Genomic DNA, 20,129 nt, shown 5'->3' on the forward strand with positions numbered 1-20,129 from the left:
CGTACATATTAGCTAGCCTACTCAAAGAGTAGCTAACCTTCATCGGTACAAAGTGAGCAGATTTCGTCAACCTATCCATAATTACCCGAATAGCATTCTGCCCGTGAAGCGCTGTCGGTAATCCGGTAACAAAGTCCATAGAAATGTGCTCCCATTTCCATACCGGAATAGGCAAAGGCTACAACGGCCCTGCTAGCCTCTGATGTTCAGCCTTCACCTGCTAACACGTCAGACACTGCTCCACAAATCGGGCAATATCCCTCTTCATACGAGACCACCAGAAGGACTCGCGTAAATCCCGATACATCTTCGTACTACCCGGATGTACCGTATACATAGAACGATGCGCCTCCTCTAGAATCGTCCTTCTGATCTCCTCATCGTTTGGAACACACAGCTTGGTTCCAAATCTCAACACACCTCTGTCAGAGATGTTAAAACCCGCAGCCAAAGTCTGCTGCACTTTCTCCACAATCCCAGTTAACTCCGCATCACTAGCCTGCACGACTTTAATACGATCAAACAAAGTCGGATGGATCACCAAGCTAGCAACAAAAGCCTGATGATCGCTAAACACCAACTCCACGCCAAGGCTTTCCAGATCTCGTCTAACATGATGCTGAGCTACAACCGCAGATACTGCTGCATGTTCTGACTTCCGACTCAACGCATCTGTTACCACGTTAGCCTTTCCCGAATGATAACTGATTGTGCAATCATAGTCTTTAATCAACTTTAGCCACCGCCTTTGCCTCATGTTCAACTCCTTATGAGTGAAAAAGTACCTGAGGCTTTTGTGGTCAGTGAAAATCTCACACTGAATACCGTATAGATAATGTTGCCAGATGTTCAGCGCATATATCACAGCAGCCAATTCCAAATCATGCGTAGGATAATTCCTCACATATTCCTTAAGTTGTCGAGAAGCATAAGCTACCACCTTACCCTGTTGCATAAGCACACATCCCAAACCTTTCAGAGACACGTCGCTATAAATCACAAAGTCCCCATCCCCCGAAGGAATGGTCAACACTGGAGCAGTAACCAGTCGGTGCTTCAACTCGAGAAAGCACTACTCGCAATCACTAGTCCAGTTAAACTTCACCCCCTTCTTAGTTAAACGTGTCAGAGGTCTAGACAATTTAGAGAATCCCTCTACGAACTGACGATAGTAACCCGCTAGTCCTAGAAAACTCCGAACCTCCTGTACACTCTTCGGTCTAGCCCAGTCGACCACAGCTTCAATCTTACTGGGATCAACGGAAATACTGCCCTCAGACACCACATGGCCTAAGAACGTGACCTGGTTCAACCATAACTTACACTTCTTTAGCTTAGCATACAACTTCTTCTTTCGCAAAATCTGTAATACTAACCTCAAATGTTCCACATGTTTTTCCATACTCCTCGAGTATACTAGAATATCGTCAATGAATACCACTACAAATCGATCTAGGTATTCATGAAAAACCCTATTCATCAAATCCATGAACACTGCCGGAGCATTGGTTAACCCAAATGGCATAACCAAGAATTCATATTGGCCGTATCTGGTTCGGAAAGCAGTCTTTGCCACATCCTCCGTTCTAACCCTCACCTGATGATATCCTGACCTCAAGTCGATCTTCGAAAAGACCTATGTTCCCTGCAGTTGGTCAAAAAGATCATCTATACGAGGCAAAGGGTAACGGTTCTTCACCGTCACTCTGTTGATCTTGCGGTAATCAATGCACATACGCATCGACCCGTCCTTCTTCTTCACAAATAGTATTGGAGCTCCCTAGGGCGAAACACTAGGTCGAATGAATTCCCTATCTAGTAATTCCTGTAACTGCTCCTTCAACTCCTGAAGTTCTGCTGGAGCCATCCGGTACAGAGCTTTAGAGATCGGTGCCTTACTAGGCAGCAACTCAATTATAAACTCCACCTCACGATCTGGAGGTAAACCAGGTAAGTCATCTGGAAACACATTCGAAAACTCGTTGACCACCCAAATGTCCTCGAGTCTCAACTCATCCCGTGGCAGTTCTTTCACATAAGCTAGGTACCCCTGACAACCATCCAAGAGTAACCTCGTCGCTTGTAAAATTGATAGAATCTGTGGCGTAGAACGCATACACAATCCAGCGAACTCAAACTCTTGCTTTCCAGGAGGTCTGAACACTACTACCTTCTTCCGATAGTCAATCACCGCATAGCTGGAAAACAATCAATCCATTCCCAGTATGACATCAAAACCTGACATGTCGTATACTACAAGATTTGCCGATAACAATCTCTCCTGAATCACCACTGGGTAGTTTCCTAACATCTTACTACAAATCGTTACACTCCCAGTCAGTGTAGTCATAGACAACATCTCATTCATCACATCAGTTTCAACCCCACATAATTTCACAAATCTAGCAGATATGAACGAATGGGTTGCCCCCGAATCAAATAAAACAATAGCTCTATTCGAAAGCAATAACATGGTACCTGTCACCACGTTCCCAGCGTGTTCCGCATCTGCTGGAGTAAATGAATATACTCTCGCCAGAGCCGTTGTCGGAGCTGTGGTTGCCTGGTAATTCACCCGAGGCACCTGATTACTCCCACGGTTCTGACTCTGTGTAGGCATAATCCTCCTCTATTCCTGACAGTTCTTCGCCATATGGCCCGACTGGCCACAGTTGTAGCAGACACCCCAAAAGGGTCGACACTCGCCATTGTGCCATTTATGGCACCTAGTGCATGGTGCGAAGGATGGATCCCCCTGAGCAATCGGCCGCTCGGTGTACTGTCGATAACCAGCGTTGTAATTCTTCTTCTTCTTCCACGGACTTTGCCGCTGACCACTCTAAGGACCAGAAGGTACTGGCCTCTTCCCTTGAACCTGCACTACCTCATCCCCCCGAAGGTCGGTCTCAACAATGGTGGCTTTATCCACTAGGATAGAGAACTCACGGATCTGCAGCATCCCCACAAGACGGCAGATGTCTTTCCTTAGACCCCTCTCGAACCTCCGAGCCTTCTTGTGCTCATTTGGAACCAGGTACGGTGCAAATTGAGACAACTCGATAAATCTGGAAGCATACTTCTGCACCGTCAAAGTACCCTGTAACAGGTCTGAAAACTCATCAGCCTTCGCATCTTGAGTAGAGACCGAAAAGTATCTCTCGAAAAATACCTCCTTGAAACGACCCCACGTCATACTAGATGGACTAGTTCTCTGCCTCTTCAGCAGGCTCACTGCCGTCCACCATCGCCCTGCCTCCCCAGTCAACTGGAAGGTAGCGTACAGGACCTTTTGCTTCTCAGTGCAGTGGAGGACTTCCAAAATCCTCTCAGTCTTCTCGACCCAGTCCTCTGCTACTATCGGATCAGGTCCTCCCGTAAATGTCGGAGGGTGCATGCGTGTGAACCTCTCGATGGTACACCCCGCATCAGTAGGAGAGCCCTCACATCTCCTAACACTTCGTCCAATCTCTCGAATTACCTGTCTCGCCAAACCACGAGACACTGAAGGAGACTCATCACTCGCCGTCTCCTCGGAGCCACTCTCCAAGTCATAATCCTTGGGCTCCATACTAAAAACAAAATAGGAATCGGTTAGAATTCCTATCTCGTACGCAGTTAACACAATCATAGACCTAATCATGTCAACTATCACTCTCATAGGTCTAAGCCTGTCCCGTCACACCAACCCAAAAGTTGTCAATGATCTACCCTGCCTTTACTGGAATCGTCATCCTAGGAAAAACACGGAATATCGCCGACAAATCCTGGTCTAGCAACAGAACAACCCTCAACCAATATTACCCATTTCCTACATCCTATACTCTGGTATGTACACATCAATACTCCTAACCAAGTCTACAAGACCTAATAACCTGGTTAGCTCTGATACCAAGCTGTCATGCCCCGAACCCGGAAACGGGACCCAAAGGTGAATTTAGGAACCTAACCTGTCTCTGTATCAATTAAAACATACATGATACAACATACAATGAGGGTCCGACCCCGTGGGGTACACAGTTGCCCTATATACATACATACAATCATCCATACTCATCAACATACACAGCGAAATACGGTCTTTTATACAATAACAATATCATACCAGAGTCTATACAACTAGGACATACATTCCCATAATACAAAACATACCCCAGGTGTCTACAACTATCCCGAAAACCTGGATACCAAAACTCGTACCTAGAAGGTACTAGCAGTAGCTACGACACCCTTGCTTCCACCCGCTAGGATGCTACTTACCGCTACCTGAAGGCCCTGAAAAACATTGTACGTATGTTCAGGGTGAGACACCTCTCAGTAAGGAAGAAAACAGTTTATATTAGTGTGTGGCATACCAGTATTATTTTACATACTCCATAACACTATACATACGATATAGTCGAAACAATTCGTACAGTTTCATACATATACATACAGTTCCAGTATTTTCAGAAAACCATTCCAGTTCATACGATACCCAACATACATACATACATACGGTCAGTGTCGTCACACTAGTTCGCAACTACACCAAGTCACCTCGTCTCACAGCGATTACATTGCTACATACGCAACTACACTACGACGATCAAGGCCCAATGGTGAATCCATTGCATCATACGCAACTACATAAGGTCACCCAGTCCCACAGCGGTTACGTTTCTACACATGCAACTACGAAGTTCTACGACTTAGGCCCAATATTGAATCCATTGCTACATAAGCAACTACACAAGGTCACCTAGTCTCACCCCGATTACATTGCCATGTGACAACTACGCTGCGCCGACCCAGGCCCACTGTGAATCCATTGCTACAAATGGTGTAGATCACACCTTCGGTGACCAGCTGAACCATACTAGTGATATTTCACACCCTGGATATAGAGCCAGCCACTCTCGGCGTACGGTAATTAGCCGCCACTAGCCAATTTCACAAAACCTGGAATCATTTTGGAACTCACGTTCCTATACATTTTAACGTATGGTAATTAGCCGCCACATAGCTGTTTTACAAATACCTAGAACAATCACATACATCCATACGTACCACACTTATTTGGTTACGGAAAATCATATCATTTACAATTTCAAGTATACAGTTTATGCAAATATGGATTACAGTCATCTCAATTATACAGTTTTAACAAAACAAACAGTTTTCCAAACAAAGTAGAGATGATACCCGAAATCCCCAATTTTTCTGAAAAACTGTAACCCGAAAATCCCACATTTTTACTCGATAGATTTCCCCAAATAAGTAGTCAAAACATACATATGATCATAGCCTACAAGCTCACTGATCCTGATTTCAAAAATGGATTGATATAAACAGAATCCCCTTACCTTAACCTGAAATCCACTACGAACTCTATGGTCCTCAAAACTACGAACCGAGACTCCGAAATCTACTAACCACAATACTAAACATACTTATAATTCGTACTACTATACATATATTGAATCAGAAATGAAAACCGAGCCTTACCTCGATTTTAACCCGAAACCCGAAATCGCTCGAATCGAGATTCCGATCCACAAGAAACGTAGAGAATCTTTCGCTGATCCTCGCTGTCACCTTGGATTTGTGAATCCGGCGACAAACGGTGAAAGAATCGAAGAGAGAGAGAGAGAGAGAGCTTCGAAATCTAGAGAGAGAGAGAGAGAGAGAGAGAGAGAGAGAGAGAGAGAGAGAGAGAGAGAGAGAGAGAGAGAGAGAGAGAGAGAATATCCATAACTTAGCCAAGAAGAAACCTAAATATCGTTTTTATAGACCTTTGACCTGAGGGATTTCGTCGACGAACCGGTCTTCTCGTCGACAAACCGGTGGCCTCGTTGACGAACCTTGATATTTCCAATCTTTACTGCCTCTCGGCTTTTTCTCGTCGATGAGGCTTTGAATTTTGTCGACGAGAAATCCACCACCTTCGTCAACGAATTATGGCCTCGTCGACGAAGTCTGCAGAATTCCCATTTTACCCATCTTTTACATACTTAACCTGTACAATACAAATTCGAGTTCTTACATATTTGACTCTCCATTTTTGGTAATTTACAAAAAATTAAGGTTAGAATTATGGTTCAAATTCTTGGACCCTTAATCGAAGGGATTTGTATCCTTTGTCTCTTTAATTTACAGTTCACGCCAACAATTATTATTATTAGCCTTGTTATTTTGAACTTGCTTTTAGTTGCCCCTCAATACTAAACAAACTTACTCAAAGCACTAATGAAATTGTAGATACCTGAACCCATAAAATAAAAATAAAAAATAAAATTTTTTTGAAAGGGCAACACAATAGGGCCTTGTCGATGAGGAGATCCCGAGAGCCAGGGAATTTCAGGTTTTAAAAGATTCGTCGACGAACTCATTGTTCTCGTCGACGAGTGTCCTTCTTTAACTCGTCGACCTTTTATACTCGTCGACGAGTACCAGCCTATAAATAGGCCTTGGATCATTTTAATTCGCTAAAAATTCCTCTCTTCACTCTCTCTCTCTAGAGTTTTGGCCCTTCTACTTTCTCTCTTCGATTTTGACTTGGATTCAACTCGATTTGACAATTGGAAATCACCACGAGGTTCTAGGGACAATTCTCTCCAAGTTAATCGGACCCCAAAACTAGGGTAAGAGAGTTATTTTTAAGATTAATTAGTTATTTAACTGTGTGGACTTGGAAATGTTAAAATATTGGGCATTCTAGGGTTGAATTGATTAAGTTAGGATTTTTGGAATACAGGGTTCCGTTTTTTCGTTTGTTTTAGGCAGAACTTAGAGGAACATGTAAGGGAAATAAATTATACCAGCATTTTATTAAGTTTAAATCGAATAATTTTGAGTAAATGAGCCATATATATATAGTATGATTTTTTTCTAAATGGAGTAGGCATTTGAAAATGATGGTTTTTGATCATAATTCATATTTGGGAAAAACCGTGTGACATGAAAATAACTCTTCATAATTAACTGGTTGTGAATATTGTTTGATTGTGAATACTGCCTAGTTGTGGATACTGTTTGGTTGTGAATACTGTAGTGAATTCATGGATGTGTCTGGATGATTGGTGTTGTATTGTTGTTCATGTAAATTGCGATATAAAGTTGGCAGTGACATGAGGAGGTCGTTATATTGTACTTGATATAAAATGTCATATAACGTTGGCAGTGACATGAGAAGGTTGTTATATGATCATTTATATAAAAAGGGTAAAACGTTGACAGTGAAATGATGAGTTTGTTTTACGTACCAGTTTACTATGAACAAGGTTGTGTGTGTGTGTGTGTGTGATGTGAAGCTTGTACAATATCTTGTGTGGATGTGAAACATGTCTAGTATCCTGTGTGGATGTGAAGCTTGTGCAGTATCCTGTGTGGATGTGAATGAAAGGTATTGAATCCTGTGTGGATGTGCTATGGTATTGTATATGCAGATTCTGAGATATGTTGGTGTTGAATGTGTGTGAGCTTATGTTTGTGAATTTAATTGCATAAATAATTAGGGCAAAGTAAAACGCTCCGCCCAAGGGCTTACTGAATAAGATGAGTACCCTGATAAGTATGAGTTGTAACCGCACCTGAATTAAATCGGGTAAGGTTACAAATGGTATCAGAGCAAAGGGGCGTTACATGTATGGGCGTGTAATCTCCCAAATCCTCGGTAACCTTCGCTGATGAATAATTGTTACACATGTGTGGGTACAGTTTGCATGTCTCTTGTCAATTGTAGTTGATTAATAAATGATTGTCACACACTGTTATATTTTATTCCATCCTTACTGAGAAGTCTCACCCCAACGAATTATTACTTTTTTAGGTTCTTCAGGTGATCTAGTTTAGAAATCTCCGGGGGGTAGGGTTTAGTTTTTGGTAATTATAAGTGGTTGTAAGAATAGTTATATGTATAGTTTATGTTTTAAATGCTGGTGATGTAATATGGATAGATAGATACATCTTTTTGGATTGTATAAATTTGTACTCTGGTATTTTATTCGAGATAGTTTAGTTATTTTCCACTGCGTGAATGGTATAAATGGTATCAAAAACAGATGAATGGTCACATAACACCCCGAGCCCCACTTGATAGGTTCGGGGCGTTGCAGAAATAGTTTTGTATGGTAATTGTAATTCAAGAAAGAAGCATATTCATTACCTTTTTGCTTTGATTTTCAACTTAAGTTTGAACCTAGCAAAATTTATTTGCACGACAGGATCAATGCTCGAGAAGGATGACTAGATTCAAGTTATATGCTCTTTTCTTCCACTTACTTCTCCCATCTTAGTGTAATCTATCATCGTCATCGTCTTCTTTTTCCAAGTGTAGGGTAATCCTAAGGGATGGTTGGTTATTTTCTACCAATTGGGGCCTTCCATTCATCCACCCTCATGGGGATAATGTACAGGTTCATAATTAACTATTTTGCTGTGGGTGCTTATCTAGCCAACACAGTTGACTGACTACTCATCACTAATCTCAATATCATTGTTCATTACTCTCTTTCCTCTTTCTATGTGTGTTTTTGTTTGTGTGTAGGTGGGTGAGGATGGGATCTATGGTTGTTATTTTTTTTGCATTATTATTTGAGTCATTATTTACTGTTTTTATATAAAAAAAAAAGTTCTAAAAATAAGAATATTTTGTGATGTTATTATTATTATTGTGCCAAAAAATTTTCAAAATAATTGAAAAGAATTATTTTTATTTGAGAAGGAAAAATACAAGAATAATAACACAAAGAAGTGTGTAAAAATGCAAAAAAGCAGTAAATTGATACAATGTAAAATTTGAAAATATAAAATATAAATATATAGAAAAAATGGAACATGGAAAATGGAAAAAAAGAAATAAATAAAATATAAAAAATGAAAATGCAAAAAATTCTAAAAAATAATAAATAAATTCTAAATATGTACAAAAATCTAGAACATAAAAAATTTGTTGAAAAAAATAAAAAATATTAAAAATTTAAAGTCCTATGTAATCATAAAAAAATAAGCGTAAGAAAAATTTCATAAATTATTAAAAAACCAAAGGAAATAGAGAATAAATTTGGAAAATCTCAATTGTTTTTTTTTTTCGAGACCTTTATTAATGGGGTAAGGCTGAAAGAAATTGGTAAAAGCTGAGTTTCAAAGTCTCCTTTGTTAACCACAAAGACCCTATATTTTCTCCTTCTCCTTAAACCCAATTGAATAAATCCTACTCATCTCCTCCTCATAATAAGTATAGGTAGTTGAGTTGGGTCTTTGGTGTAAAGGTTGAGATAAGCATAATGTACAAAAGATGCTTATCTTATTTCTTTTTCTCAATAAGGGGTACAATAGTAGTTGGTGGGTATCCCTATTGGATCATCAGCCAACTTATTTTAATCGCTCTCTCCAACCCATTTTCAATGTTATTTTCTTTCTTTCTTTCTTTCTTTCTTTTTTTTTTTTACCCTCCCCAAAACTTCTTCTATTATTTATTTCAAATAAAATCCTTTTGTTATAAATTGATATAGTGTTTTCAAAAATATTTCTTTGAGGTGAACTTAGATTCTTTCTGATTATTAATCAAAATGATGATAATTCATGAATACCACTTTCTTTCCCTATGTTTGAAGAGGTTTTGTTGATTTTGAATATGATATAAAATAAAATTATGTTTAACTGTGTCCATATTCACTCAAATTCAAATCAAAGGTTCAAAATACATGATCCCATATATAGTATTTATGTATAATTAAAGTTTCGAATCTATTTTTTAATTTTGCAAAATAACTTTTTTTTTTCGAAATAAAAAATTTATTTTTTGTGTTCTCAAAATTAGATATGTCACAAATTTCAAATCCTTTGAAAACTCCTTTTCAAGTGCAAGGCAATTTACAAAATTTTAAATTAACATAATTTTTTTTCCTATCATCCGAAGTGATGTGACATGACGTGACATATAAGTGTATATATGATGTTTTATAGTATATTTATGTTATTTTCATATTTACTTCCTTTTATAATCAATGCATTGAGGTTTCCACCACTTTATATAATTGAATGCATCCCATCATTTGATTTATTTAATTTAAGGATGGTGGTTTATCTCAAAACTTAAAAAGGCTTAGAAAGAATACGCATCACTCGTCCAAAAAAAAAAAAAAAAAAAAAATCATATATTTTTTACAAATCTATTTCTAAATAAAGACGAGAACATTTCAAAACTTAAAACATTATTTTCTAAACAAAATTCTAATTTTAAAATAAAGATAAAAATGACCAAGAAAACAACAACAAAAAAAAAAAAAAAAATCAAGTTTTAGTTCCATGAGGTGGGGTACATTATTTTCTAAACAAAATTCTAATTTTAAAATAAAGATAAAAATGGCCAAGAAAACAACAACAACAACAAAAAAATCAAGTTTTAGTCCTATGAGGTGGGGTTGACTATATGAATCTTTTTTGATAATTTATGCGATCATGAACCATTTCTTTTGATAGAGCCAATGATATTAAATCCTTACTCATTAACTAAGTCACTATTCCTCACAAGTGCACTATGTGGCCTACGTTGCAAATGTCCATAACATTTGAGTCGCTCATCTCTTATCTTATCTTTTATAGGAGTTACACCTAACTTATCACGAATATTTTCATTCCTTAATTTATCTTTTAATGTTATATTACTCATCCATCTAAACATTCTTATCTCAACAACTTTTACTTTTTAGATATTATGTTTTTTCGTCGCCCAACATTCCGATCCATATAGCATAGTTGGTCTTATCGTTGTCCTATAAAACTTCCCTTTCAATATTAAGGGTATTTTACGATTACAGAGCACACTTGAAACACTTTTCTATTTTACCCAACCTGTTTTAACTTTATACATTACATTATTTTCAATTTCTCTTTCAACTAACATAATAAATCTAAGGTATCGAAATCTATAAGTGCTATTTATTTCTTCATCATCAAGTTTAACTTTGTCTTTAACATTCCTCCTATCATTACTAAAATTACATTTCATATATTCTGTCTTATCTATACTTATCCTAAAACGTCTAGATTTCAAAGTTTCTCTACATAATTCTAACTCAACCTTTACTTCGTCCCTAATTTCGTCAATTAATACAATATCATCTTCAAACAACATACACCATGGAACCTCCTTTTAAATACTCTTAGTTAATTGGTTCATCACTAAAGTAAAAGGATAAGGATTTAAAGCAGATCCTCGATGTATACTTATGGTAATTAGAAATTCTCTAGTTTTTCCGTCCTTACACTCGGGCATTACACTAAAATTCTATTTAAAAATAAATATGACCCTCTGTCATCCTTATTCTTTGTTGCAGGGGTCCGTGGGCCGAGATGGGCCGAGATGGAGTTGGGCAGGCTGAGGTTACTTTGCGCCCAAGGCCCCAAACTGTGGAGCCTGCGCTGCTGAAAATGTGGCGCGAAAAGAACGAAGGAAAGCAGAGATGCTGCGCGCGGGGCGTCTAAATTTCAACCTCCACAAGCCAACCTCAATCGATGCCCATGTCTGTATTCAGATTCTTGAAGCTTGCATTCAATCCAAATCGCTCAGGAAAGGCAAGATAATCCATCAGCATCTCATCAAGAACCACAACTCCGGCGCCGCGAACAACTCATTTGTGTTGGACAAGCTCACCCATTTGTATGTTTCACGCAATGAAGTCGAATTTGCTCGCCGAGTGTTCGACAAAATTCCAAACCCAAGTGTTGTTTTGTGGAACATGATGATCAGAGCTTACGCCTGGAATGGCCCTTTTGATGCAGCCATCGATTTGTATTACTTGATGCTCGAATCCGGTCTTACGCCCACCAAATTCACGTTCCCTTTTGTTCTCAAAGCGTGCTCCAGTTTGCGTGCATTGGAGGATGGTAAGGAGATACACGATCATGCCACGAGACTTGGGCTTGACTCGGATGTCTTCGTTTGTACTGCTCTGATTGACTTGTATGCGAAATGCGGGAGTTTGATTGACGCGCAAAGAATGTTTGATAATATGTCTCACAGAGATGTTGTTGCATGGAATGCCATGATTGCCGGTTTCTCTCTTCATGGTCTCTATAATGACGTGATTGGGTTGGTTGTTAAAATGCAGGAAGCTGGAATAAGTCCCAACTCTTCGACAATTGTGGCGATTCTTCCTACAATTGCCCAAGCCCAAGCTTTGAGCCAGGGCAAGGCAATGCACGGGTACTGCATAAGGAGGAGGTTCAGTAAAGATGTTGTGGTTGGTACTGGGCTTTTGGATATGTATGCAAAGTCCGGGTCTCTGTCTTATTCTTGGAGAATTTTTAATGCAATGTGTCTTAAGAATGAGGTAACTTGGAGTGCTATGATTGGCGCGTATGTTCTATCTGATTTCATGAGTGAGGCATTGAAACTCTTCGATCAAATGTTGCTTGAGGATGCTACAAGTCCTAGTCCAGTTACTATTGGAATTGTTCTTCGAGCTTGTGCAGTGCTAACGGATCTGAACAGGGGGAAAAATTTGCACTGTTGCACAATTAAATCTGGGTTTATTTTAGATATAATGGTGGGTAATACACTTCTTTCAATGTATGCAAAGTGTGGGCTTATAGAGGATGCAGTTAGGTTCTTTGATGAAATTTGTGTGAAAGATACCATTTCTTATAGTGCTATCATCTCAGGGTGCGTGCAGACTGGTAATGCGGAGGAGGCTTTGCTTATTTTCCATAAAATGCAGTTATCTGGCTTTGAACCAGACTTGGCAACCATGCTGGGAGTCCTGCCAGCTTGTTCCCATTTAGCTGCTCTACGACTTGGGTCTTGCGCCCATGGTTACTCTGTTGTTCATGGCTTTGCAACAGAAATCTCAATTTGTAATGCTGTCATTGACATGTACTCAAAGTGTGGTAAGATAAATATTGCTAGAGAAGTTTTCAATAGGATGCCAAAGCGGGATATTGTTTCATGGAACACTATGATACTTGGTTATGGAATTCATGGGCTTGGTGAGGAAGCACTTTTTCTGTTCCATGATTTGTGTGCTGTCGGTTTAGTACCAGATGATGTGACATTCATATGTCTGTTATCTGCTTGCAGCCATTCAGGACTTGTTACGCAAGGGAAATATTTGTTTGGTGCTATGAGCAGAGAATTTAACATTGTTCCAAGGATGGAACACTACATTTGCATGACTGATCTTTTGAGCCGAGCAGGGCATTTGGAGGAGGCCCACAACTTCATTCAGAAAATGCCGTTTGAGCCTGATGTTCGTGTATGGGGTGCCCTGCTTGCTGCGTGTAGGATTTATAAGAATGTTGAGCTAGGAGAAGAAATATTGAAGATGATCAAGATGCTAGGCCCTGAAAGTAGTGGAAATCTTGTTCTTATGTCCAATATATACAGCACTGTGGGGAGATGGGATGATGCAGCACATGTTAGGATTGTCCAGAGGGACTGGGGTCTTAGGAAAAGACCAGGATGCAGTTGGGTTGAGATAGGTGGGGTTGTGCATGCATTTGTTGGTGGAGATCAATCCCACCCACACTCAGAACAGATAAGCAGGAAATTAGAGGAACTGCTAGTGGAGATGAAAAGGTTGGGTTATCGTGCGGGATCTAGTTATGTTCTCCAAGATGTTGAAGAGGAAGAGAAGGAACGAATTCTCCTTCATCACAGTGAGAAGCTAGCTATTGCCTTTGGAATTCTCTGTTTGAACCCAGGAAAACCCATTCTTGTCACCAAGAATTTGAGGATCTGTGGTGACTGCCATGCTGCCATAAAATATATCACTGTCATTACAAGGAGGGAGATAACTGTAAGAGACGCAAATCGATTTCATCATTTTAAAGATGGAATTTGCAACTGTGGAGATTTCTGGTGAGGTTATATACAAAGACCTACTAACGCTTTTAGGAGTGACTTGGGGCAGCCTTTCTTTGTCCTGCTGGCTGCTTGGCTGCTGCTTTGAGCCAGGTAATTCTATGCATTATTTGTTATGATGAGGCATTTGATTTGCAGGTTCAAGTCGCAGAAGGTCCAGAGTTTTGTTTTTGCAGCATAAGCCTGAACAACTTGTCTGATTGACCAGACTAGACATATACTCAAGTGTTTAACACATGCCACAAGAGGCCATAATTTTTTCTTTTGACTATAAGATTGCCCACTTGAAAGTCTAATCCTCAAAGATGATTATAGTATGATAATTTGTAGTTTATACCTTTCATGATGAATAATGATAATTCTGAGAGGATATATATAGGTATAATGTAACTATGTCTATTATTTTCATGGAATCTGTCACACCAAGAGCCCTAATGTGACTTCAAGGACATGTCATTTATATGAGTTGAATGGGTTCGGAAAGAAATGGTGTTCTGGAAGAATTTTCTTGATAAATGCAGAATTGCAACCAAGTATTCCCTGTTACAGCTTGAAAGAACAAGGATTTTATGATTCTGTTTTGATGAAAAATGACCCTATTTGCTTTTGCCCTTGACACTACTTGGTAGATTGCAAAAGCCCTATACTTGAGGTATACTCTGTTTAGAATTGAGCTAAATCACATTTCCAAACACTCACATACACATCAGTATGCATGCCTATCCTTGTTTCTCTGATTTTGAGAATCACTTATTTTGTTTTGCTTTAATTTATGAATGCTTATTTTTTCATTGAGACTGATGGATTTTATACATGCAAAACTTGTTCTATTTTGCTATAAGATCTGATTGCTTGTATATCCAAATTTTATTTTAAGACAGATGTATACAAAATGCTCCTTGATATTTGGCGAAGATCTTTATATATGAACGTGCATCGTTGGTGTGTGTTCGGACAACCATTGGACCTGGAATAGCCCATGTCATTGGCCTAGTATTCAAGGTAATGTTATCATCGAGAATGGGAGCTTAAAGAAAATGCAAAAATTTTCCATTAGTTGAAATTCTTTTATGTTTTCTTGAATAGGCCATGTTCAAGTGTTTTATCTCATTCATCAAATGAAGGTTTAAAGACAACCATTGTCACCAAACTTGTAACTTAAGTGAGATGTAATATGACCATTGGAATTTGGTAGTTGTGGAATATAATGCATTGTAATGGTGGGTGGTTTTTGTTGTTGTAGAGGTGTAATGTAATGGCATGTAGTGATATGGCCATGGGAATTTGGTAGTGGAAGCATAATGCAATGTAATGGTGGTGTTTTTTTTCTTAGTTGTTATTGTATAGGTATTATGTAATGACAATTTTTGGAAGAAATGATATGACCATTTTTGTTTTTTGAAAAACACAAAGTTAAGTTGACAATGAAGATAATATTTTGGTGCAAGTGGCAATGATATGGCCATGTTTGTCTATGTAAGTTGGCAATGATATGTAAGTTCACTTACAACGGGTTTGGTAAAATGAAGATAATATTTTTGTGCAAGTTGGCAATGATATAGCTATGTGTACCTAAGTTGGCAATTAAGTTGGCAATGATATGTAAGTTCACTTGGTTTTGTGAAAAAAAAAACCAAGTTAACTTCTAGCAGGTTTGTGTAAGAAGCATTTTTGTGTAATGGCATGTTGTAGCCCTAATATAGCAAGTTTATGCAACATTTTCGTTAACTTGTTGTGTAGACAATAATAATTATTCTCCAAAGGGGGATTGATAGAAAAAAAAAAAAAAACATATACAAAAAAAATTCCTATAATCGCTGTTCTCCAAGTGGGGGTTAATAAAAAAAAAAGGAAAAATATATGCTATCCACATCAATACACATTCCATTATAGAGAACTATATATATATATTTTTAATAAATCATAGATTTCTTATTGCTACCTCCTACTCCATGTGTTTGCGCTTCTACCTAGCTGTTGCCACCTACACCATGTGCTTGCCCTTCTATGTTACTGCTATCTCCACACATTCTTGTTGCTCTAGTAACCCTGCTGTTGCTTTTCACACCTTCTTGTTGCCCTATTGCCTTGTTGCTGCCTCCTATACCTTGTGCTTGCCCCCTTTATAAAATTGCATTTCCCAAATGTTTGTTTATTACCTTGTAACACCAAGTCATATTAGTCTTAGTCAAGAGAAATGAAATGAAATCAAAAGCAATAAAAAGTAGAGTGCTTCATACATGCATCTAGCAACCACCTTATTATAAAATCTCCTCGTTGGGTTGTTTGAGTGGACAAGATGAGGTTGGTTTAGTGAACATTGTTAGGGGTTGGTTGAGCGGAGTTAGTTGTTCGTTCCTTTTAGCTGGTAGGTTGTCTAGTAAGTCCTAAATTATGATCATGGAATCATTTGTTGTGGCCTTTTTGCCCATGTATTGAGCACTTCATTTTACCACCTTTCCTACTCATTTTGGTGGGCTTAGATTCCTCTATCTCTTCAGCATCTCTTCTCCTTAATTTCTGCCTTCTCCCTTGTTTGGACCCAACCCTTTTTGGTGATAACACCAATTCCTTCCCACTTTTCTCTATAATATGTTAGAGCCATTGAGGGGATTAATAATGTGACAATATATCCTCAGATTTACCTGAACTGTGTAGCATGCATTCACTTAAGCTTTAACCCTTTCATTGTTATAAAAAAGGCAAGTAACAACATAAACACATGGTATTCCAGTGAGGTCTACTTCTTACATGAGCAAGCATAGGTTTCCAAGTCCACTACATATTAATTGGTTAGACAAAATACTTGAAACTTCAGACCACCAGATGACTGTGGGGTGTATGACAAGTTGTCCTCCTTAGCTTTGTCGACCTTCTTTTGCACTTTTGGACATAAAGACCCAACTCGTTTCTTCATTATATCTCCTCAACTATAGCCTACATATTAACTTGCATATAATTTTTTTCGTCATTGAACTGCGTTGGTAAAACTCTACTTTCGTTTCCATTGAATTTGATGAACTACACATTTTTTGAAGGGATTTTAAAAATGGAACATCAGTTTAGCTATGTTACAGTCAGATCTTGCTAGTAATATGTTTAGGAGATATCTTTGAAGTTGCACATCGTGGTAACATGCGCAGAAAATATCGAATTTCTAGTCTAACTGCACAGGCAACTAGAGAGCTGACGTAAGCCTCTGTTGAACATAGTTTATGCATTATCTTAAGGTGCTTTGTTTGGGTTGTCTCTGACATGGTTTAATGCTTGTATTGCTTATATTTAGTTTTCCAGTTGATGAAAGAGGAACAATGAAATCTGTTGTTGAGTATTTCCATGAGACATACGGTTTTGTTATTCTACACACTCAGTGGCCCTGTCTTCAAGTGGGAAATCAGCAGAGACCTAATTATTTGCCAATGGAGGTCTATACATGATCGTCATCTCCACTCCCTTGTATTGAATATTGTTATGCATGCTAATTTTGTTGTGACTGAATTCAGGTATGCAAGATTGTAGAGGGTCAGAAGTATTCAAAGAGGTTAAATGAGAAGCAGAATACTGCTTTGCTGAAGGTGACATATTAAAGCCCTCAAGAGAGGGAACTAGATATTCTTCAGCTTTGGTTTTATGAAAAATTTCTAATATTTGCCTGTTTTTCATGGCTTTGTCTTAACTAGGCAGGTTAAATGTTTGTTATGCTCCTGCTTGGCACACTGGATTTTTTCTAAGTTTGTTTATTTTACTTTCCTGTTGCTTTGACAGCGTGAAAGTTTTTGGGTTGGCCCCCCCACAGGTGGGGGTGGAGAGCCTGGAAATATCTGACCTTAGAAACCCCTCAACACCCAACTAGGGTGAAGTAGCTTGTGCTCAACACGTTGAGTTTGGCTCTAAGATCATTCAATTGCCCTAGTGAATTAGACTGTTCATCATAATGCTTACCAAGATGATCCATATGCAAAAGAATTTGGAATCAGAATTAGTGAGAGGTTGTCTTCAGTTGAAGCTTGCATTCTCCCTGCCTCAAAGGTAATTAATTAATTTATTTCCGTTTTTTCTGGAAGAATTATTTTATAATCCTTCAGAACCCCAATTGTTGTAGTTTAAATGGCTCATATGGCTCACAATCTTGGAAATTGCTTCTGTCGATCAGCTTAAATATCATGATACAGGTAGAGAAAAGGATTGCCTACCTCAAGTCGGTCAGTGGAACATGATGAATAAGGTATATTCCCCCCACCCTCTTCTCTTCCCTCCTTCAACACAAAAATGAATGAAGAAAGAAGAGGCAACCTCTTTAATACAAAATATTAATACTTGCAATGTTATTATTCTAGTTGATTTATGCTACTTGTCTGTTATCTAGTATTATCTGCAATTTATGTTGTCTTCTATCCATAGGTACTATAGCTATATTCAATTCTTCTAAGTAGCAGATGGTTTAGCTGTTCCCTATATTACTTAATGATATCTTCCTACAAGAGCAGGGTCAGTGTTTTGGTTGATTTTGGGGGGGGGGGGAGGGGGGAGGGGGAGGATCAGAGAAGCATCTGCATGCTTATTTGAGGGTCATGAATCACATGATCCATTAAGTATATCTGTATATGCAATCTGTGTTTCCAGTGTGATGCTGACATTTGCTATGGAACCTTTATGTTTGATTATAGGATGGATATCTTGATTTCCAGTAAAACTAGGGTAGATAGTAAAAGGGAAGGTATACAGTAGTTATCTAATGTTATGCAAACTGTACAGTTTTTCAAACATAAGACCAGAAAAAGCGATGCTGCGTATCAGAAAATGCTATTTTCTTTTACTAAATTTTACACTGTGCTTACTTTTTGTTGCTTGGGATTGCTTTTACAAATACATGGTTATCTTCTTAGATTTTGGTTTATCCATGAAGTTATTTTCTTTAGTTTATAATTATGTTTAAGTCATAGATTCATTATTCCGTGGTGTATTCAGAGAATTTTTCTTTCTTGAATGCTTTTATGCTACTAGGCCTTAATTTTTCTGACTTTAGTGGTGACTGTGGAAGTGCTATATGGATTTTAATAGATGATCACAGATCACTTGGTCAATGAGTTTAAAATTCTACTTGTTGCTATTGCATTGCTGTCTTTGAACCCAAAGTGTCACGGTCTCATGTCGGATGTCTACTAGGGAGTTTTTGGGCTTATAAGGAGGGTTTGGGTTCCAACTAAGTTAGGCACCTTTTATAGGACAAACTTGTGTGACCAGTGGGCCAAAGCAAACAATACCTCACCGGAGTTGGATTCAGGATCGTTTACATTTGGTATCAGAGCCATCTTGGAGGTACTATCATGTGGGAAAAAAAATGAGCTAAATCACATTTCCAAATACACACATGCACATCAGTATGCTTGCCTATCCTTGTTTCTCTGATTTTGAGAATCACTTATTTATTTTTGCTTTAATTTATGATCCCTTCATGCTTATTTTTTCATTGAGACTGATGGATTTTATGCATGCAAAACTTGTTTTATTTTAAGACAGATGTTTACAAAATGCTCCTTGATATTTGGCGAAGATCTTTATATATGAATGTGCATCGTTGGTGTGCGTTTGGACAACCATTGGACCTGGAATAGCCCATGTCATTGGCCTAGTTTTCAAGGTAATGTTATCATCGAGAATGGGAGGTTAAAGAAAATGCAAAAAATTTCCATCAGTTGGAATTCTTTTATGTTTTCTTGAATAGGCCATGTTCCAAGTGTTTTATCTCATTTATCAAATGAAGGTTTAAAGACAACCATGGTCACCAAACTTGTGACTTAAATGAGATGTAATATGACCATTGAAATTTGGTAGTTGTGGAGTATAACGCAATAATGTAATGGTGGGTGGTTTTTGTTGTTGTAGAGGTGTAATGTAATGGCATGTAATTCGGTAGTGGAAGCATAATGCAATGTAATGGTGGTTTTTTTTTTTCTTTTCAGTTATTGTACAGGTATAATGTAATGACATTTTTTGGAAGCAATGATATGACCATTTTTGTTTTTTGAAAAAAAAAAACAAGTTAAGTTGACAATGAAGATTATATTTTTGTGCAATTGGAAATGATATAGCCATGTTTGTGTAAGTTGGCAATGATATGTAAGTTCACTTACAACAGGTTTTGTAAAATGAAGATTATATTTTTGTGCAAGTTGGCAATGATATAGCTATGTTTATGTACCTAAGTTGGCAATTAAGTTGGCAATGATATGTAAGTTCACTTACAACAGGTTTTGTGAAAAAAAAAAAAGGAAAACCAAGTTAA

At 38.1% G+C, this 20,129-nt stretch overlaps 1 protein-coding gene across 7 annotated transcripts; it reads left to right on the forward strand.

Annotated features, from left to right (window-relative positions):
* Positions 1-11,326: 11,326 nt before the first annotated feature.
* Positions 11,327-19,902, forward strand: LOC131146870 (pentatricopeptide repeat-containing protein At3g16610). Of its 7 annotated transcripts, XM_058096703.1 has the most exons (8): positions 11,327-13,936; positions 14,725-14,845; positions 17,130-17,268; positions 17,347-17,418; positions 17,609-17,872; positions 17,997-18,068; positions 19,069-19,162; positions 19,364-19,902. In XM_058096703.1, the coding sequence occupies exon 1, from the start codon at positions 11,445-11,447 to the stop codon at positions 13,842-13,844; it is 2,400 nt and encodes a 799-aa protein (XP_057952686.1). In that variant the 5' UTR covers positions 11,327-11,444; the 3' UTR covers positions 13,845-13,936; positions 14,725-14,845; positions 17,130-17,268; positions 17,347-17,418; positions 17,609-17,872; positions 17,997-18,068; positions 19,069-19,162; positions 19,364-19,902. The 7 variants fall into 7 exon arrangements, with proteins under 7 accessions (XP_057952686.1, XP_057952683.1, XP_057952684.1 ...); XM_058096700.1 differs by lacking the exon at positions 19,069-19,162 and having other exon boundaries at positions 11,327-14,495; positions 19,360-19,902; XM_058096701.1 differs by lacking the exon at positions 19,069-19,162 and having other exon boundaries at positions 11,327-14,495.
* The last annotated feature ends 227 nt before the right edge of the window (positions 19,903-20,129 follow it).

Source organism: Malania oleifera, chromosome 13 (assembly GCF_029873635.1).
Source record: "Malania oleifera isolate guangnan ecotype guangnan chromosome 13, ASM2987363v1, whole genome shotgun sequence".
NCBI lineage: Eukaryota > Viridiplantae > Streptophyta > Magnoliopsida > Santalales > Ximeniaceae > Malania > Malania oleifera.